This window comes from Solanum pennellii, chromosome 12 (genome assembly GCF_001406875.1).
Source record: "Solanum pennellii chromosome 12, SPENNV200".
NCBI classification, from domain to species: Eukaryota; Viridiplantae; Streptophyta; class Magnoliopsida; order Solanales; family Solanaceae; genus Solanum; species Solanum pennellii.
Window position 1 is genome coordinate 81,355,290 of NC_028648.1, and position 22,472 is coordinate 81,377,761.

Below are 22,472 nucleotides of genomic sequence, written 5' to 3' on the forward strand. Positions count from 1 at the left end.
AATTTTAAGGACTAAAAGTGTATGAAAATTAATACTTTGAATGATATTAGTCATACTCCAAAACTTAAGGGACTGTTTTGTTAAAATCTCCATTGTTATCCTTCATATTTTAATCTTAAACAAGAACCCTTTCTTCTTCTACCTTCACGCCCCTCAAAAAGATCAAAAAAGTTAGAACTCAAAGAACAAGTAACATTGATTTCTACACAATAATTTGTCTCTTTTTGTCTATTTGATCATCGCTGAGGACTCTCCGATCCAGTAATTTCGTATTTTCATATTGTTTTTTCAGCTTATAAGGAGATCAATTACGAATAATCTAAAGGGTCTTTGCATATAGAGATGCAAAAGACCTCATTTTTGTTGTAAATTTATTATTTTTTTGTTGTGGGGTTGTTCAATTTCGTATTTTTTTTGTGGGTTTTGAATTTGGGAGATGGGAAATATATTTGTGAAGAAACCGAAGATCACCGAAGTTGATAGAGCGATTTTGTCTTTGAAGACTCAAAGGCGTAAGCTTGCTCAATATCAGCAACAGGTATAAGGAATTTTATTTTTGCCCCTTTTTGAAAATTTTGACTGCAGTTCTCTTTTTGGTGGGCTAAACTAAAACTGCTTAGTTTAGTTAAGATAGATCATGGGTAGTTTTTGGATTTTTTTTTTCTGGGATTGGTTATTCTGGAGGATTATTGGGTGAAATTATGAAATTTGACAGCAAGATGGCTTTTTGGGTGTTTTTGCAATGCACAATTATAGCTCAACAATGATGTTAATACTAGATTTATAATGTTGAGATTGAGTTGTGGAACTATGTGTTTTTTCTTGAGTCTTTTAGCAATAACTATGTTTAGGAAGAATTAGTTCTCTATGTTGGTATTTGAGCCGAGGGTCTATCGGAAACAACCTCCCTACCTCCAAGGTTCCCTACCTCCAAGGTTGCTGGTAGGGGTAAGGTCTTCGTAGACTTTACCTTCATAGACTCTACTTTGTGGGATTATACGGGTGTGTTGTTGTTGTTGTTGTTATTATATGGCATGCAATGAGTTTAAGTGGAGTAAGATGATTAGTGAGGGTTATATAGCGGATCCCAACTTGTTTTTGTACTGAGGCATTGTTGTCATTGGTTCTTCCTTGACCATAATGTGATGCATAGAGGAGCTGTGTATCAAATTTTCTATATTTCTGAATGAATCAACCAGCTCTTCCACTTTGAGAAACAATAGCAACTGAACTTGACAGTACCTAGAATATTTGTAAATTTTACAATACACATTACATATCCGGCATCTCAGTGGTCATTATATAGGGGATGAAGAGATGTCGACAGCTTGTTCTTACTTTCAACACATAAAAGATCTACTAGACGGTGGTTCTGATTTGAAAAAAAAATTGTACGTTTCATACAAAGGTTTTCATTTTATGAGAAGTTTGAGTAAATACTGCTTCATATGATGCTGATGATAAGAAAAGGTGAGTCTTTGATGGAGCTTTTGTCTTCTGTAATTGCCATCCAAGGAAACAATCAGTCAACTCTATTCCTGGATGAAAGAAATGACTTAATTGAGAGCTTTCTTTTCTTTTCTCCGAGTCGGAAAAGAGAATCTGTAATTGTCTAAATCTTCAAAACCATATATCCTAGATATAAGTTGACCTACCAATTCTACTTCAGAGCAATTACCTTCTATACAAGACCTCAAGTCTCAGCATCAACCATTACTTGAAATAATGGCACGTTGTTGCTTATATCATATTTTCTGTTAAAAATGAACCAAAAAAAGGGGGGAATTCTCAGTTTCATTGCAACTGGATGCGCAGCTAATTTTAATAGTTCGGGGAAGTTCTACAGGAGAGTGACCCATACCTTGATTATGCAGTTAGTCAGAATGCTAACAATCCCAACAAAATTGAAAAGTAATAAAAGAAAGAAAAACCCAAAATTGGGTATAAGTTGGTTTTACATGAAGTAGGGGAAGTTTTTCGGAATTCTATTAAACGGTGCAACTGAGATTGTCCACCATAAGAACTTAAAGGTTCTCTCCTTTTTTTTGGTGCCAAGGGCTCCACGTAGGACTGATTTGCAAGCTTTCCTCAATGTTGGTTTCGGACCTGCTAATCCCTTCTGTTATTTTTTGCTTTCAGCTGGATGCTGTTATTGAAGCCGAAAAACAAGCTGCAAAAGACCTGCTACGCGGAAAGAAGAAAGAGAGGGCCCTTTTAGCATTGAAAAAGAAGAAAGTGCAAGAAGAACTATTAAAGCAAGTTGATGTTTGGCTCATAAATGTTGAGCAGCAAGTAAGTAATTCTTCTTAATTCAGTTCCATACATATGCTACCATGCTAAATTTCCTTATTTCTCTTAAGCATATGCTACCATGCTAAATTTCCTTATTTCTCTTAAGCATTTAAATTGTTTTCTAATTCTATTTGCAAATTCTTTTAGTTGGCAGATATTGAACTGACAAGCAAGCAAAAGGCTGTCTTTGAGAGTTTGAAAACTGGGAATAATGCAATCAAAGCAATACAAGGTGAGATCAATCTAGAGGATGTTCAAAAGTTAATGGATGATACTGCAGAGGCAAAAGCTTATCAAGACGTAAGTTTTTTTGTATCTCATTCCCTGTTCACTTATATTTGGTAGTGTCTACTCAGTCTTGTGAAAATTGGGAGTTCATTCATGCTTGATAATGATAGTAGTTTTGATGTACCACCGGAAGAGAGATGAGAGAAAGGTCCAGGGGAGAAATGAGAAAGGGGAGAAAAAAGAAATTTAACAAGAAAGAGATTATAGCAAGGGGATGGGACAAAGACGGACAGACCACGGAAAGAAAGGATGAGTGGAGGGAGAGAATTTTAAGAGTAGATATAATAATAGGGTAGAATTCATGTATATATAAAGAAGTATTAAAGGTATCCTACTTATTTAAGAGTCTCAAACAATCTAATACTTTTGATATGATTAAGGCTCTATTAAAAGACAAATAAAAACCAAGCTAAGTCTAGTTGATAACAGTTGGTGATGGAATGAGAGATTGGAGATAAAATCTGAATATAAAAGATCTAACCTAATCTGAAAAGATGTTAGTTGTTGAGAATTTCGTGTTTTGGTTGAGATTCTCGACTCTTTTGCTTCTATCTTGTGTAAGGGGTTCCCCCCTAGTTTCATGTAAATGAAATCATCACCTTAAACAACCACAATAACTATGTCTCTATCCCAAGGTAGTTAAATTTCTTTATGAATCCAGAATCCTCGTTACATTTGTCATTGACCTTTATCAATTTTTTATTTTTATTTTTTTAAAAAAACTTAGGTTCACTAGCACTAGAAATTTTCTACATTTTTCGGCAAACAAATCTCTAAAAATACTAAACTCATAACAATCATTATTCCTAATGTAAACATATACCAACATGATCAAACTTTAATCCCAACTAGTTAATTTTGTCTTAATGATTCCTTTTCTCTTCACTGTGCTCTGGTATGACCAAGTCTGCATGGATTCCAAGAGATTGTAGATCTTGTGACACTTCTTTCCATATGATTTTTAATCTATCCCGTCCCCTTGTATTACCTTCAATCACCATGATTCTACACCTACATAGTGCAGTGAATAGTCTCTTCTTAGTTTTGATATCATCAGTTCTTTTTTCTTGAATTTCAGTTAATATTTCTGCCTGGGTGTCACTGCTGTCACTTGGGTTAGCCAACTGTTGCAGTGATCTATGTAACTCTTAATTTTGCTGTTATATCCTACTAGCTGCTATCTGATTATTTCCTGTATAATATCGGACAAATCCTGTTTCCTTGCCTGGATTCAATGTGTAAAAATCTCTTGAATCAGTTAGAATTCACTACCACCCAATAGTCATGGACCTCCTCCATGTTTAGCAGAGTTTTCCTGTGCCTGACACACGTCATTTCCAGCTAAGGATATTCGCTTTGCATAACCTCTTATTCTTTTCATATAATGGAACTGTCGAACCTCAATCTATTTCCCAAAATGATTTTCTTTCCATCAAGAAGAAAGTTTCTTGATATTATCACTGTAATCGCTCTTACCTATGTATTGTATATTCCTAGTGTTTCTGGTTGAGGAACGGTATTAATATTCGAGGATAGATTAACTTGAAGAAGAAACATCCTGTATAACTACCTATGCTTGAGGTGGCCCCAAGGAATTGCTCCCAATTAGATTCTGCCACTAGGCATTTTGTCCACCGAGCTCCCTTTGACTAACCTTTTTGCACTGTGTTGAACTAGTTCACAAAACTATTCTGCAAAAAAAGTAATTACGTGGAGAAAGGGATCAATATTGATGCATTTTAGTCTTTGAGCAAATAATTTGACTAGGTATTATGAGAGATCAGCTTGACAGTGAAGAGCGCTCTTCTTTTTTTTTTTTGCGTGACTGCTCGTATCCGTTTGCAGGAAGTCAATGCTATTCTTGGAGAGAAGCTATCTGCTGAAGATGAGGAGGAAGTTCTAGCAGAATTTGAGAATCTGGAATCTCAGGTTTGTCTATTTTTTATGTAGTCAATTGGTGCTAAAACTTGGTCCATTTCTTTGTGACTAAATGCTCTTTCTGTTGATGAGACCATAACTGCTTTGCTGTGGCTATTTCTGGTTAAACTACGAGTTACCTTAATTTCCCCCCACCGCAAATAATCATATTTTGCCTACTTATTGTGGGGGTATACTTCCCTTTCTTGATTGAGCGATAATCAACTGCACTAAAGGATCACCTTCGCTATAGCATGACAACAACATTATGGAGTTCTAGTATAATCCTCTTTTAGTTTTTAGTAATGCTTTCTCTATTCTGATAGAAGCAAAAACTCTGCAACTATTGAATACGACACTGTTATAATTCGACCCAGAGGTCTAGATGCCTTTGAAACCTTGAAAGCTATAGTTTTCCCATCCCTTGATATAATGATGACTGTGCATGGAATTTAAGAAAGAGAAGAAGACTTTTGAATCATGTGTTGTATCCTTTTCTAAAGAATTACTCTTATATTTTACCTGACGGTGGAAAATTTGTACAGTTAACACTTCAAGATCTGCCAGAAGTTCCTTCTGCAATACCTTCTGGTGAAAACGTTGAAGAGAAACTGGATCTACCTGACGTACCAACTAAAGCACCAGTCGTTACAGAAGCTGTTATGGAGGACACTCAAGATACTTCAACTGCCGTGTCTGTGCAAAAGAAAGGTTACCATTTTTTTCTCTCTTACTCTCGCGCTCACCCTCACTCTTTTCTGAATTATCTATTTTTCTGAGTTTTTGTTCAAATTTTGCACAGTTTTGGAGGAACCAATACCTGCTTGATCCCAACGCAACGTGTGGTTGATTCATAAAGTTCGAATTTGATGGAATTTATCAAAAAGAGTGTCGAGTTTCAGAATGCTATACAAGTCTTCTCGATGTTAAGAATTTGTTATCTTTCGACGTTTCTGTCTCATCTCCTGTAATTTGTGCAGATTGTGGTTGTATTTCTGGGGACCAGATTTGTACAGTGCTTTCATACTCATATCCTACTAGTTTCTTCTAATTCTGCTACTACTTTTGTTGCATTATGCCAAAAAAGAAAGCTTATTGTTCTTGTTTCTCTTTAACATTCTTGTAAACTCACATTTTAGAATTGTCCAAATGAGCCACATGACAACTAATGCCTATTAACCATCATATTATACTAGCCGCAGGAAGCTCTAAACTTCAAAGTTTGAATTATCATTTTCTCCTATGTTAAATTATAATCTAATTAAATAGTAAATTCAATTTAATTTCTTAGTTAATTATATCATTGCAAATTCCTTTACTTTTTATCAATTAATACAAATTTATTCACCTACAACTTTCTTACTCCAAAAAGTCTGAAGAAATTGAAGAGTACATATTACGGGTCAAATTTATTTAGATAGTGAAAAGTCTATATGGTCATACTCCATTATGAGCACATAAAAATGTAAGAAATATTTCATAAATTCTATGAATTATTTTATAATATTATTATTTTTTTTCATTATCTTTAGCTAGCTAATAGAAGACTATTTATTTATTTTTTTAAATTTTTATCTTTTCTCTATTTTATTTTAAATAAATTAGTTAAATATGTTGCTAGGTACGAGTGAAGATGAGGTGTGATTCAATAACATTCCTATAATTTATTTTTTATGAAACTAATTTTTCTTATTTTCGAACTTATTTTTCTCGAGAAAATATTTTTCCGACCATTTATTCTCTCCACAATTCCCCCGAACTCTGCTCCTCTTCCCATGCACGTCCACTCCCTCTGCTTCACTCACTCTGATTTTTTTCTTCACACAAATTCAAAAGCTTTTTGCAAATTTAACAAATGAATCTGACTTAGAATTGAAATTTAAAGTGATATTCGATTACATGGATGGAATCAAAGACTATAAGGTACATGGATTGGATCGTAAGCCGAGTTGCACACAACCTGCTCGAGAAAAGGTTTATCACAAGGGGACACATAATGTCATTCAAAACAATAATGATGGCTCTTCACGAGAAGAAGAAGGATTATACAATGATGGAGAAGGTTCCCATTTGGTCAATCGAAAGGTTGAAGGCGTTGAGGTTGTAGCGGATGGTTTAGATGATAATCGTCATCATCAATCGCCTTTGGCGGAGTTTGAAGGAACTGGTGGTGGAGTAGGAAGCTTTAAAGTACCAGCTCGTGCGCCTCTGCATCCTGCCCGTCCAACTTACCTTGAGATCAGGCCACATCCCCTCAAAGAAACACAGGTGATGAAAAATGCGTATTTGTTTCATCATTGACGAGTTTTTAATGAACGAAATCGGGAGTAAATGTGGGGACTATTTTGTTGTTTATTAATCGGCATAATACATAAAATATGATCCTTAAATTGGCTTCAACGGACAACTATGCCCTCCAACTTTGAGTGTTCACAAGTAGATACTTAAACGTGTATAAAATTAAACAAGTAGACACACATGTCCTACATGACATAATACACGTTTGACGCCATGTAGGATGTCATGTAGGACGAATGTGTCTATTTGTTCAATTTTATACAAGTTTAAGTGTTTACTTGTGCACACCAAAAGTTAAAGGTCATATTTGTGAATTGACACCAAGTTAAGGGTTATGTTTATATATTATGCCTTTATTAATCTATCTCACATGCAGTAATGGTATTAGGAGGAAGACGGGGTTTATTTTCTTTTGAAAATGGTAATGTAAGTGTTTTGTTTTCATTTTTTTAGCATTAAGGTTAATAACAAGATAAGAATGTTGGTTAAAACCAATATATGTTGCTCAAAGTCTCCAAATATGATGACACACCCGTATCCAATCCTCTATTTGGAAGGACCCGACATGCACCCTTTGGCATTTTTTAAGAGCCCAAGCAAGGTTAAGATAAGTGATATGGGGGAAGAGTTAGAAATACTTGTAAAATAAAAATGACATCCATGAGATGTGTTAGCTTTTTTCTAGTGCTGGTGGGAGGTAGCTTCGTGGAATTAGTCGAAGTGAATGGAAGTTGGCATGTACACTACGACAACATACCTATTGTAGTCCTACAAGTGAGTTCTGGGATGTATGCAGACTGTTTCCGATAGACCCTCGGTCCAAAGGAGAAGTTTCCGAAGCATGAAAAATTAATGGCATCCACTCATATGTAATAAAATATTATCTTCTTGGCGAAAAACATTTTCTTTGGAGAAAACACTTTGGAAGTGCTAGAATGACTTCTTCAAGAAACATCATACCAAAAACAACTAATGAACTATGTTTGTTTGTAGAAATAATGCATACTACATGCCCTTCTACTTGGCTTCAGTTGGCATCTACACCCTCCAACTTTCAGTGTGCACAAATAGATACTTTAACTTGAATAATAGGCACATTCGTCATATGTGCGTCCCACATGACAATTTTGTGTTCTATGTGGCATCTTACATGTATTATGCCACTTAGGATATGTGTATCTACTCGTTCAATTTTATACAAGTTTAGGTGCCTACTTGTGCACACCCAATGTTGGAGGGCATAGATGCTAGCTGAAACCAAGTTATAGGGCTTATTTTAAGTATTATTCCTAAAAACGAAGGTACACATGTTGGGAGCACAGTTTTTGAATGTACAAAAAAGAAGTTGGAAATAAATCGAACAATATTTGGAAGTGGATAGGATGTTTTTGATGAGTTATGCATGAGCTACTGTAGTTTTTTCTCTTTATTATCCTTTCACAGTTTCCTTTCAAATTTTAAACAATAATGCAGGTTGGGAAATTTTTGAGGACCATTGTTTGTTCCGAGACACAATTATGGGCGGGACAAGAATCTGGTGTAAGAGTGTGGAATTTTTCTGATCAATATGAGTGTGGGATAGGAATTGGTGGACGGGCAAGGAGAGGGGATGAGGACGCAGCACCATTTTACGAGTCAGCTGATATATCACCAACATTATGCTTGATGTTTGATTCTGGAAATAAATTAATCTGGAGTGGACATAAGGATGGCAAGATCAGGTCTTGGAGAACAGACCAGCCTAATTCTGATGACTCCCCTTTCAAGGAAGGCCTCTCCTGGAATGCTCATCGTGGTCCCGTTCTTTCATTGATGCTATCTTCTTATGGTAATATCTGAATTTTCCTTGCTTATGATCCTACAGTTTTTTCATTCTGATCACCCTGTTGAAATTCTTGTTAGCTTACGTTTCAGTGGAAGAAGTGGTCTTGTCGATTTAATTATCTTAAGGTTGAGATATGTCGGTGCATCTAAAGGTTGCTAAGACTTCCAACCCTTAGAATTTAAATCTTGTTTTGAGTAAGAGGATCTTACTTGTTTGTCAACATATGATCTTTCTTTCCTAGTAAAAAGGAAAATTGATCAAGATACTAATGTGGTTGCAACGTGTTTTTGAAGATATAAGTAGCACAATTGAAAGAGTCAAGATGTATTGTACATTACTATTTCATTTTTGTTGTAATGCAAACTATGTAGATGAAGCTGAAAAATTGCTAGAGTTTCTGAAGTCCTAGTGAGATGACCAAGGGCATAAATTTTGTTTTTTTTGGAATTCTAGTTTGGCTCACAGTACAGCCTTTGTGCTGCTGATTAATACAGTTACTTTCCTAAAAAAAAAATAAAAAAAATAAAGAAGTGTGCTTGCTATGGATCATATCGGTCCAAAGGTATCTCCAATGATTTGCATAACCGTGCTTCAAGTCATACAATAGCAAGAAACGTAAATACACAGTTTTATAATGCTGCATTTGAAGTGACATATCCAGGTTACAACTTGGACGTTTCTGTCACTTTAGCTTAAACCCATAAATCCATGTCTGCCTCGTTTCTCATTGATTGATTTTAACAATTTGTGCTTCAAAGTTCTGTTGTTATATTCTCTTACTGTCTCTGTGAATACCTCCCTAACTTATCTTTAATTTTGCTCCTGATAGTGTTCAAAGGAACGATTTATCATGACTACTCTCTTCTTGGTCCAGGTGATATATGGTCTGGATTTGAAGGCGGTATCATAAAGGTTTGGCCATGGGAAGCAGTGCAGAAGTCTCTCTCTNGGTAAGGGGACGCCTTTACTTTTCTTCGAGAAGCTATAGGACTTTTGGAAAGCTCATTTCTTTCTTTCTTTCGTGCTACTACTTGAATCCAATTTGTATCTAGGTGATACAAATTGGTATCTGAACTTCTTCACTTTATTTCAAATATGGGTACTACTAGAGTATTTGAAGTTGAAATAGCAACAACAGAAAGAAAAAAAAATATGTCCTTAGAGATAGATATATTTTCTCGATCGTAAAATGTGGTGATAGTCTCATGTCGAGTGTCGGTTAATAAAGACGCTACTATGACTTCATAGAGTGAGGTTATATTAGAGAAACTCATTGATGCTATCTTCTTATGGTTATATATGGTCTGGATTTGAAGGCGGTATCATAAAGGTTTGGCCATGGAAAGCAGTGCAGAAGTCTCTCTCTCTATCATCAGATGAAACACATATTGCTTCTTTACTTGTGGAAAGGTCACTTGTTAACCTTAGAAGCCAAGTTACAGTTAATGGTGCATGTAGCATCTCATCTTCTGATGTGAAGTGTTTGCTCTCTGATCATGTAAGAGCAAAAGTGTGGGCATCGGGATCTTTATCCTTCTCGTTATGGTATGTTCCTCTACATTTTTTCCAGATGAATTTGACGTATGCATTTGTTCTATGTTAATACATAAAAGAAGAGGTAAGAGTTGAGGCTTTATTTTTTGATAATTGCCTAGCCACTAATTACTCTGATAGTTCGAAAACTGCAGGGATGCACGAACCAGGGAACTCCTGAAAGTGTATAATGTAGATGGTCAGATTGAAAATGGGGTTGATGTGTCATCTGTGCCAGACCAAGCTGTTNGCTTCTTTACTTGTGGAAAGGTCACTTGTTAACCTTAGAAGCCAAGTTACAGTTAATGGTGCATATAGCATCTCATCTTCTGATGTGAAGTGTTTGCTCTCTGATCATGTAAGAGCAAAAGTGTGGGCATCGGGATCTTTATCCTTCTCGTTATGTTCGAAAACTGCAGGGATGCACGAACCAGGGAACTCCTGAAAGTGTATAATGTAGATGGTCAGATTGAAAATGGGGTTGATATGTCATATGTGCCAGACCAAGCTGTGGAAGATGAGAGTAATGTCAAGTCTGTCACCAAATCTAAAAAAGAAAAGTCACAAGGAGGTAACTTTTTCCAGCGTTCACGCAATGCTATAATGGGAGCTGCCGGTGCTGTACGTCGAGTTGCAACAAAGGGGTCAGGAGCATCTTCAGAAGATAGTAAGAAAACAGAAGCCCTTGTGCTTTCATCTGATGGAATGATTTGGAGTGGATGTTCAAATGGCTTACTTGTGCAGTGGGATGGGAATGGAAACCGTTTGCAAGATTTCCATCATCATCCTTGTGCTGTTCTATGCTTATGTGCTCATGGTTCTCGAATATGGGTTGGCTATATAAGTTTCCTTGTGCTGTTCTATGCTTATGTGCTCATGGTTCTCGAATATGGGTTGGCTATATAAGTGGTATGGTACAGGTCCTGGACCTTGAAGGGAACTTGGTAGCTAATTGGGTTGCTCATACCGATCCTGTAATAAAAATGGCAATTGGGGGTGATTATGTTTTTAGCTTGGCTAATCATGGAGGTATACGTGGATGGACCCTTGCCACTCCAGGACCTATTGATCAAATATTGCAATCAGAAAGAGCACAGAAAAGACATTTATACACCAGACAAGAAAATTTTAAGATTCTGGTTGGCACGTGGAATGTTGCTGAAGGAAAAACCTCACAGGAAGCACTTGCAACTTGGCTGAGTTCTGCCATTTTGGATGTTGAAATTGTAGTAATTGGGTTGCAAGAAGTAGAAATGGGAGCCGGTTTTCTTGCAATGTCTGCAGCAAAAGAAACTGTAAGCTATCAAAGTACACCCCTTATATCTCGTAAAGAAAATGAACCTTGCACCTAACTCAGATTAAAAAAAAAAGGAACAAACTAGCTCATGAAGTGATGATTCTCCAACACCATTAATATAAGAAAACTACAGCACAGTACCTCGACGATGTGGAAAATTCTATCCCCTGCATGCCAGGGCTAGACATTTGGAGCGTGGACAATATAACATCGGAGTCCAATATAACTAAGATGAGTTTAGCTCTAATACTATAAGTAAAAGATTTGCTCTCTCTAACACTGTAGATTCTTAGATGAGATGGTCCCACACTTCAACGGGGTATCTTGACGATTGAGGGATACTTATATTTGGACCCACGGGGATCGTGACACCTTATGCTATCTTGATCTTGTCTACTGTGTGCTGTAGGTAGGACTAGAAGGAACATCCAGTGGACAATGGTGGCTGGATGCAATAGGGAAGACTTTGGATGAAGGATCAAGTTTTGAAAAGGTAGGATCAAGGCAACTAGCTGGCTTGCTTATTGCTATCTGGTAAGAACTAGTGTGGTTACTTTAATGAGCTATTTTCCATTTTAGATGAGTTTACTTCATAAAAAAAACCATGCAGCGTAGAACAACATCTTCCTTCCACTGGCTCCTGCCTATTCATACTACTTAAATATTACTTTCCTGAACATTGTGTAACATTGATCGTTAATCTTAACTTAGGGTGAGAAAAACCCTTCGAGTACATGTGGGGGACCTTGACGTTGCAGCAGTTGCATGTGGTTTAGGACATGCCATTGGTAATAAGGCAAGTTTTCTTACTGTTAAGAGGTATAACAAAACAATGATCTTGTCATTAGAATTCATCAAGCTATTAAGTGTTCAAATTGGATAAAGGATTTGTTTTCATTCAAGTTGAGGTAATGAAGATGATTGAGATGATAAAACAATATATAAAGGGCTTTAGCTTCTAATCTAAATTATTGTCATGTTCTTTGAAAAAGGAATAAACTGCCACAATTTCACGGTTGTACAATTATAATGCAGGGGGGAGTCGGTTTGAGGTTAAGAGTATTTGATCGGATTATGTGCTTCGTGAACTGTCACTTTGCAGCACATTTAGAAGCAGTCAACCGCCGGAATGCTGATTTTGACCATATATATAGAACAATGGCTTTCACTCGATCTTTTAATCTTCTTGACAATGTTGCTGGTATGCTGCGATACCTGTTTTTGACTTGCTCTCTTGTCTTCTCCACATATTTACTGTGGCTGCTTTACTCTTCTGGCCTGCCATGGATCCTCTCTCTTGCAGTTGGTGTGTCATCCGCTGCTCAAATGCTTCGTGGTACAGATGTATGACGTGGTATTTGTATTCATCAGTTTCATACTATCTTCTTCTATTGAACTAAAGTTTGACTTCCTCTATCTCAGGCTGCAGCAATTAGTCCCGGGAAGGGAAAACCTGACCTTGCTGAAGCTGATATGGTGATTTTCTGTGGGGATCTTAATTATCGTCTTTTTGGAATATCTTATGATGAAGCAAGGGACTTTGTCTCACAAAGATGCTTTGACTGGCTTAGAGAGAAAGATCAACTAAGAGCAGAAATGGAAGCTGGTAAAGTTTTCCAAGGGATGCGCGAAGCAATCATCAAATTTCCTCCAACTTACAAGTTTGACAAAGGGAAACCAGGATTAGGAGGTGAGATATATTTGTAATGAATAATGATTATAACATATGACTCAACATATTACTTTCTTACGCTGCGCCAAATATTACTCCTTGTTTGTCTTGTTTTCCTTTTTAGTCCGTTTAAAAAAAATGTCACTTCCCTTTTTTGGCAACTTTCCACATGGCATGTTTAGGACCACAAGATTCATTTTTTTCTTGAATTCAGTGTCAAGACAAAACCAAACAAACAAATTGAAACGGATGGAGTAGTTAAACTGTCTACAGTGTTCTTGTGATAAAGATATGTCCAACGACCAGTTTAAGATTTTCCTTTGGGATTGTTGTATTGCTAAATGCATGAAATGTCAAAAAGCACTGAAAGACATTTTCGCTTTCCACTTTAGGATATGATTCTGGGGAGAAGAAACGAATTCCAGCTTGGTGTGACAGAGTGCTATATCGAGATAGCCGGGCAGCTCCTTCTATGCCATGCAGTTTAGGGAGCCCTGTAGCTGCTTCCATTTTACAGTAGGATTTCTCAGGGCTTTCTTCAAGTAATTCTTTCTTGCTTCCATGTAGAAACTGATTTCACTTATGCGATAGGTACGATGCTTGCATGGAAGTGACAGATAGCGATCACAAGCCTGTGCGGTGCAAATTTAGTGTTGAAGTTTCCCGTGTTGATCGATCAGTAAGGAGACGAGAGTTTGGGAAGATCTTCCAGTATAATGATAAAATCAGGTCTATACTGGAAGAACTGTATTATATACCTGAAGTAGCCGTCAGTACCAGCCAAATATTTCTTCAGAATCAAGAAACATTCAGCTTAATAATTACCAACAGAAGTACTAGACAGGATAATGTTTTTTTCCAAATCACTTGCCAATATCAATCAACTGTCGACAAGAACAAGCAAACATCAGGCTATCGTCCCAGAGATTCCTTTTGCTTTCCCCGTTGGCTTAAGGTGATTCCAGGTCTATGGATTATTAAACTCTTATTCAATGGTTGGATTGGATGTTCCTTTTCTCATCATAAAATGGATTAAGGAGAAATTTCGTTTGTACAGTACATCTTGTAGTAGCGAGTCTGTGAACGATGCAAAAAGCATATGCTTAACTTCAAGAGTCAGAGTTCACAATACTATACTTTCTTTACTAAAATAGAAAATTAGCATGTTATACTTCTCTGTACTGAAAGTAGACCTCTTCTGCAAGCAAGGTCATCTTATAGTTTCATCTGATTCAGGTCACACCTGCGGCTGGCATGATCAAATCTGGTGAAGATGAAGAGATCTTGGTACATCAGGAAGAGTTCCGTAATTTAGAAAATATTCCTGAAGTTATGTCACCAAGCAAAAGGTCTGAGGAAACAAGAGAAGAAGAGGTGTTTTTAATGATCAATGTGAAATCTAGTGGCTCAACGAAGGTAAGAACACATAAAGTACAGCTGAGCTGCCGTTTCTCAACTGATGCAGTATGCATATTATCAAGAAACAGTTCCACCAGAAATGAAGGGAGCTCCCATCACAGGTCAAACAGTTCCAGAAGAAATGAAGGAAGCACCAATCAGAGGTCAAATAGTTCCATAAAAAATGAAGGGAGCTCCCACCACAGGTCTGCTCTTCAACAGGAGAGCGTGTCAAATGGTTCCAGAAGAAATGAAGGGAGCTCCCACCCCAGATCTTCTCTTCAACAAGAGAGTACCTCTGACATGAATAAATATAAATGACCATCAAGGCTTTCTGGTACCTGGTATCTGCATGAAAACTTTAAAACCTTAAGAAAACAAGGTTCGCCCCCCCCCCCTCAAACTTGGGGTACAGGGAGGGGTTGACAAGGTGGAAAATCGAACCTCACTTGTAAAGTGAAAGTTCAGGTAGCCAACGAACTAAGCTACTAAGATTCACCGACAAGAGGGTTCCGAGATAATTTTCTGATGTAAAATTATGGGATTCCCTTTGATGAGAATGTGCGGTAGGTCTTGATGTATATACTCGTAGGTGATTAGCGCTCAGAAATCTGGATATAGAACATCAATTTGCTCTTCCATTTTTTCACTAGAATTGTGTTCATTAGGAAGCAGTTTGTTCTTCACCAAAAAGACTTGCTTGTAGAAATGCAGAATTCTACATTCCTTTTCTCTTAGGTAACATTCATTGAAAAGCCAGACTGGGCGTTTCTTGCCCTGCATATATGCTTGCCAATGCAAATAAATAATGCTAGATATGAAGTGATTCTGGTGCCTAAAGATTGGCTCGTAAATGCGAAAAAATGCCTTAAAAATGGTGTGACTATATATAATGCTTCTCCAACTCAACATAGAGGTGCTCATAAAGATTTTCCAGAAAAATTTTTTATCCAGTGCTTCTATATCGTATATGTTATGATATGTGAGGCAATGAATATGTAAATTGTCTTTGATTTTGTCAGAAATAAGTATTATCTTATTTTGGAGAAAAATATGATGCATACTTCGTTATACATAATTTGTAAATTATAGGATTTGTCGGTGCAAATAGTTCCCTCCCTCTCATGGTATGTGCCTTTTGTTTTTCCTCTTTAAATTTGTAGCTTCCGAATATGAATAGCTTATTAATTCCATATTTATTTTCTATCTATAATCTATATGAATAAAGTCTTGCGAATAATGTGTATGTTTTAGTTTTCTTTCTATTTGTTGTGTGGTTTTTGTGAATTTTTTTTTCATTATCGTATGTATGTTATTTGACTCAAATTATTCATATCACTTTATTAGAAGTGTTACCAACTAAACAGTTAAAAGATTACATATAATAGCTTTAATGGAATTGATTTATTGATGGTAGCTTTAGAGTAATCGATTTTGAACATTACAATATGCCTCTCATTTGTTGTTTCTTGATGCACATTAAAAATATTACTTAACATGATTTGTATAAAATTCTAATTGTTCAAAATTCACATGGAACACACGTGCATTGCACGTGTCCATAGACTAGTATATATATACAAATAAACTGTGTTGCTAAAAGGTAGTATCTGTGGGTGGAAACTAAAAAAGGCGCAAAAACACATAAAAGAGTTGCCACTAAACGTTGGTATTATTGGCAACTAAAACAGTCACTACACCATAGAACAGTTGTTGCTAAACGGCAGTGTTAGCGGAAGCTTAACCGCCACTAATTGATCTAAGAATCACTGCTAAACGTAACTAAAAACAACCATTGATTGATATAAGAGTCGTTGCTAAAGTAAGTATAGTTGCAAAAGAAATAAGCCACTAATTCTTATTGTAGTCGCCGCTAAAAGAAAGAATTAATGGAACAAAAATGTGCCAAGAATTCACATAACAAACCGCCACTAAATCATATGACAATTATCGCTACAAGATTGTATTAATGACAACCAAAATAACGACTAAATCCTTAAACTATTGATGCTAGAAGATTGTATTTGTGGTATCTAAAATTGTCGCTGCTTAAAATAACTTTTAGCAACTAAAACTAAAGGTTTTAGCGATTTAAGTCGCCGCTAAAAGTCCTTTTTAGTCACAACAATTAAAAGTTTTAGCAACAAAAATTACAGGTTTTAGCAGTGGTTTAGTGGTCGCAAAAAGATTTTTAGTGACAAAAATTAAAGGCTTACTACAGTGTAAAAGTTGCGAATTGGTCGCTACAAGTCTCTTTAGCGGCGACTTTAACTTAAAAATATCGTCGCTAAAAGTCAGTTTTAGCGGCGACTTTAACCGCCGCTAAAAGATATGAATGTCGTCGCTAAAAGTTCTTTAGCGGCGACTTTAACCGCCGCTAAAAGATATGAATGTCGTCGCTAAAAGTCTCTTTACCGGCGACTTTTACCGCCGCTAAAAGATATGAATGTCGTCGCTAAAAGTCTCTTTCGCGGCGACTTTAACCGTCGCTAAAACTTATGAATGTCGTCGCTAAAGTCTCTTTAGCAGCGACTTTAACCGTCGCTAAAACTTATGAATGTCGTCGCTAACAGTCTCTTTTAGCGGCGACTTTAACCGTCGCTAAAACATATGAATTTAGTCGCCAAAAGTCTGTTTTAGTGGCGACTTTTACCGCCGCTAAAAGATATGAATGTCGTCGCTAAAAGTAAGTTTTAGTGGCGACTTTTACCGCCGCTAAAAGATATGAATGTCGTCGCTAAAAGCAAGTTTTAGTGGCGACTTTTACCGCCGCTAAAAGATATGAATGTCGTCGCTAAAAGCAAGTTTTAGTGGCGACTTTTACCGCCGCTAAAAGATATGAATGTCGTCGCTAAAAGCAAGTTTTAGTGGCGACTTTTACCGCCGCTAAAAGATATGAATGTCGTCGCTAAAAGCAAGTTTTAGTGGCGACTTTTACCGCCGCTAAAAGATATGAAAGTCGTCGCTAAAAGAATCTTTAGTGGCGACTTTAGCTGCCGCTAAAAAAGTCGCTTTTAGTGGCGACTTTAGCTGCCGCTAAAAGCTTTGAATGTCGTCGCTAAAAGTCACTATAGTGGCGACTTTATCCGCAGCTTAAACTTATGAATTTGGTCACGAGAAGTGGCTACTAGCAACAAAGATTAAAGGATTTAGCGACGGTTATAGTCGCCACTGATTCTGACTTTTAGCGTCAAAAGTTGATGTTTTAGTGGCAGTTACAGTCGCCACTAAAAGCGAGTATTAAAGGTTGTAGCGGCAATTGAATTCGCCGCGAAAAGTCATTTTAGTGACAAAAATAAGGAGTTTTAGCGGCAATTGTGGTCGCCACTAAATCATATAAATTAGCCACTAAAAGAAAGAATAAGTGGAAACTAAAACCGCCACTAATTCCTATAAAGGCACCGCAAAAAGTACATTTTAGTGGCATTAGAAATTGCCACTAAATCATATAGTATTCACAGCAAAAAATATGCATTTGGGGCCACTAAAATTGCCACTAGTATTATTATAAGTGGGAAGCCACAAAAGTAAAAGTTGAAATACTATTTTACCCCTACTTTAATTCAAAATGTTATAATATATCTAAGCAATATAATAATTATATAATATTATATTAAATACTAAAAAAGGTGTTTTAAAACACGTTTTAAGAATGTCTCTCCATTGATCTCCAACATAACTTTTGAGCTCTCTACAGAATTCTAGGCAAACTTTTGGCTTATACATAAGTGCACGTGGTAAAATTATTATTGGCAAATACATAAGCTAATTCGTCTTTCATTACTAGGAAGAAAAAAGAAACTGATTTCATCAAATTATACAAAATGCTTAAGCATGGAGATTGCAGATTAAGGTAGAAGGTTGTATTGGAGTGTTCTCTCACTTTCCGAAGGGTTTAGACTTAGTAGTGTCTGTCATAGTAGTACTCTTATTCTTCAACTGTCTTTCTTTTGCTTTCTACCACCAAATGTTTTTATGGTGTTTCGGTTATTGCACTCTTTTGTTGTTGTTATTTTTTCATAATAGTTATTATAGCATTATATTATATCCTCTTCACTGGCATGTTTCTTTTTTATAGTTACTCTAATTTTCTATATTGTATATGTATATGTTATGATATGTGAAGCAATGAATATGTAATGTCTTTACTTTTGTCAGGAATAAGTATTATATTATTTTGGAGAAAAATATGATGCAAGCTTCGTTATACATAATTTGTAAATTATAGGATTTGTCAGTGCAAATACTTTCCTCCCTCTCATGGTCTGTAGCCTTTTGTTTTTCCTCTTTAAATTTGTAGCTTCCAAATATGAATAGCTTATTAATTCTATATTTATTTTCTATCTATAATCTATATGAATAAAGTCTTGTGAATGATGTGTATGTTTTAGTTTTCTTCTATTTGTTGTGTGGTTTTTGTGAACTTTTTTTATCTTTATCGTAAGTATGTAGGTTATTTGGCTCAAATTATTCATATCGCTTTATTAGAAGTGTGTTACCAACAAAACAGAGTTAAAAGATTAAAGATAATAGCTTTAACGGAATTGATTTATTGATGGTAGTTTCAGAGTAATTGCTTTTAAACATTACAATGTGCCTCTCATTTGTTGTTTCTTGACGCACATTAAAAATATTACTTCACATGATATGCATAAAATTCTAATTGTTCTAAATTCACATGGAACATTGCACGTGTCCAGAGACTAGTAGGCTAATACACATGAAAAATCAAAAAAGTCGCGTAAATACTTAAAGTTATCTTGTAAATACGAAATTATGCCTTAAAAATAGTGTGACTATACGTAATGCTTTCCAACTCATTATGGAGACCTCATAAAGCTTTTTCACAAAAAATTTCGGGTGCTCTGAGGCGTTAGATCCATGGGCTAATACAAACGAAAAACTGAAAAAGTTGCGTAATTCCTAAATATTGGATCGTAAATGCGAAAATATGCCTTAAAAATGATGCGACTATATATAATGTTTTCCCAACTCAATATAGAAGTCCTCATAAAGTTTTTCTAGAAAAAAATTTTGGGTGCTCCAAGGCGCCAGATCCATAGGTTAATTAATACACATAAAAAACCATGTAAGTCGCGTAATTCTTAAAATTTGTCTCGTAAATACGAAATTATGCTTTACAAATGGTGCGACTATACGTAATGCTTCCCAAAATTACAGGGGACCTCATAAAGTTTATTTAAAAAAAAATTGAAGCTCCAAGGCGTCATATCCATGGGCTAATACACACGAAAAAAAATAAAAAAGTCGTTTAGTTCCTAAAGATTGGCTCGTAAATGCGAAAATATACATTAAAAATTGTGCGACTATATGTAATATTTACCTAACTCAATATATAGGTCCTTATAAAGTTTTTCGAGAAAAAATTTGTGGGTGCCCAAGGCGCAAGATCCATAGGCTAATGCACACGAAAATCGGTAAAATGGGGGATTTACCTACTTCGGGGATCATTTGACCTTCAAAATGGGTCGTTTTGGCCGTCAGGGCTAACTAACTGCATGATAACGTCTTAATGGACGTCCACAAAATATTTGAGCAAAAAAAGCGTCGGAAATCCAGATCACCAAAAAAGAAATCTGTAAAATAGAGGGTATACCTGCTTCAGGGCTCGTTTGATCTTAGAAATGGGTCGTTTTGGACGTCATGGCCAACAGGATCCATAGAAAACATCTTAACAGATGTCCACAAAGTTTAGAAAAAAAGTCATTGAAATTCTGGATCACCAAAAAGGTCGTTGATTATAGCACATTAAAATCGATAAATGAGGGGTTTACCTACTCCTGGGGCTTGTTTGACCTTCAAAATGATCCGTTTTTGCCGTCAAGGACAACTGGCTTCATAGATAACGTTTTAATGGATGACCATAAATAATTTGGGCAAAAAATGACGTCAGAATTTTTGAATCACCAAAATGGGATATGCCTTCTTCGAGGCTCGTTTTATCGTTAAAATGGTCTGTTTTGACCGTCAGCGCTAATTGGATTTGGATCCATAGTTAACGTCTTAACAGAGTTCCACGAAAAATTTGGGCAAAACAGACGTCGAAATCTCAGATCACCAAAAATACATGGACTATAGCAGTAAAATTGAGGGTTTACCTTTTTCGTGGCTCGTTTGACCTTCAAAATGGGTTATTTTTCCTGTCAGATCCAATTGACTTCATAGCTAACGTCTTAAAGGATGTTGACAAAAAAATTGGGCAAAAAAAGTCAGATTTTGGATCACCAAAAAAGATCGTGGACTATAGCACAGGAAAATCGATAAAATGAGGGGTTTACCTACTACGGGGCTCGTTTGACCTTCAAAATGGTTTGTTTTGGACATAAGAGCCAAGTGGATCCATAGAAACGTCTTAATGGACGTCCATGAAAAATTTGGGCAAAAACAACGTCGGAATCAAAATTCGTAGACTATAGTACACGAAAATTTGACAAAATGGGGTATACCTTCTTCCTAGCTCGTTTGACATTTAAAATGGGTCGTTTTGACCGTCAGGGCCAACTAGATCCATAGCTAAGTATTAACAGAGGTCCATAAAAATTTTGTGCAAAAAAGACATCGAAATTCTGGATCATCAAAAATTCATGGACTATAGCACACGAAAATTGATAAAATGGGGGTTTACCTGCTTCGAGACTATTTGCTTTCAAAATGGGTCATTTTGGCCGTCAAGAGCAACTAGCTCCATATTTAACGTCTTAATGGACGTCCACAAAAAACTTAGGCAAAAAAGACTTTGGAATTCTTCATAACCAAAACGATCGTGGACTATATATGAAAATTAGTAAAATTTGGGGTTTATTTGCTCTAGGGCTCGTATGACAGTCAAAATTGTATGTTTTGGCCGTCAGATCAACTGGATCCATAGAATACATCTTAACGACGTCCAAAAAAAATTTGGGCAAAAAAGACGTCAAAACTCCGAATCATTAAAAATACATGGGCTATAGTACACGAAAATGTACAAAATGGGGTATACCTGCTTCGGGGCTTGTTTGACCTTCAAAACAGGTCATTTTGGTCGTCAGGCTAATTGAATCCATAACTAACATCTTAATGGAGGTCCACAAAAAAATTAGGCAAAAAAGAAGTCAGAATTCTGGATCACCGAAAAATATTATGGACTATAGAACACGGAAATTGGTAAAATTAGGGGTTTACCTTCTCTGGGCTCGTTTGACTTCAATATGTTCCGTTTTGACTGTCAGGGCCAACTGGCTCCATAGATAATGTCTTAACGAACGTCCATAAAAGATTTGGGCAAATAAGACATAGGAATTCCGAATCACAAAAATTCATGGACTATAGTACACGAAAATCGGTAAAATGGGTTATACTTGCTTCGAGACTCGTTTGAGCTTCAAAATGGGAGGTTTTGGCTGTTAGGGTCAACTGGGACCATAGCTTAGGTCTTAATTGAGGTCCACGAAAAATTTGGGCATAAAAGACATCATAATTTTGGATCACCATAAATCCATGGACTATAGCACACGAAAAAAGCAAAATGAGAATTTTACCTTCTTTGGGGCTCGTTTTACCTTCAAAATTAGCCTCTTTGATCGTTAGGTCCAAATGGATCCATGTGTAATGTCTTAATGGACGTCCACAAAGAAATTGGGCAAAAAAGTCTGGATCAACAAAAAGATCGTGGATGATACGCACGAAAATTAGTAAAATGAGGGGTTTACCTCATCTGGGGTTCGTTTGACCTTTAAAATGGTCTTTTTTGGCCGTCAAGTCAAGCTGGCTCCATAGGTAATGTCTTAATAGACGTCCATAAAAAATTTGGGCAAAAAAGACGTTCGCAATTCCAGATCACCAAAAAATCCATGGATTATAATACACGAAAATCGGTAAAATGGGATATATCTGCTTCGGGCTCATTTGACCTTCAAAATGGGTCGTTTTGGCTGTCAAGGCTAACTATCTCC

General features: G+C 36.3%; 2 protein-coding genes across 2 annotated transcripts; both read left to right on the top strand.

Annotated features, from left to right (window-relative positions):
- The first annotated feature begins 121 nt into the window (after positions 1–121).
- On the top strand, positions 122–5,647 carry LOC107005271 (vacuolar protein sorting-associated protein 20 homolog 2). The gene is made up of 6 exons (XM_015203815.2): positions 122–538; positions 2,140–2,292; positions 2,440–2,592; positions 4,426–4,509; positions 5,043–5,208; positions 5,300–5,647. The coding sequence occupies exons 1-6, from the start codon at positions 437–439 to the stop codon at positions 5,323–5,325; spliced, it is 684 nt and encodes a 227-aa protein (XP_015059301.1). The 5' UTR covers positions 122–436; the 3' UTR covers positions 5,326–5,647.
- A 437-nt stretch (positions 5,648–6,084) lies between these two features.
- On the top strand, positions 6,085–15,302 carry LOC107005773 (type I inositol polyphosphate 5-phosphatase 12-like). The gene is made up of 14 exons (XM_015204431.2): positions 6,085–6,765; positions 8,269–8,623; positions 9,495–9,532; positions 9,951–10,165; positions 10,573–10,948; positions 10,999–11,448; positions 11,860–11,984; positions 12,162–12,246; positions 12,486–12,651; positions 12,754–12,794; positions 12,873–13,140; positions 13,515–13,638; positions 13,714–14,077; positions 14,359–15,302. Exons 1-14 carry the CDS (start codon positions 6,397–6,399, stop codon positions 14,839–14,841), a joined length of 3,459 nt encoding a protein of 1,152 aa, XP_015059917.1. The 5' UTR covers positions 6,085–6,396; the 3' UTR covers positions 14,842–15,302.
- The last annotated feature ends 7,170 nt before the right edge of the window (positions 15,303–22,472 follow it).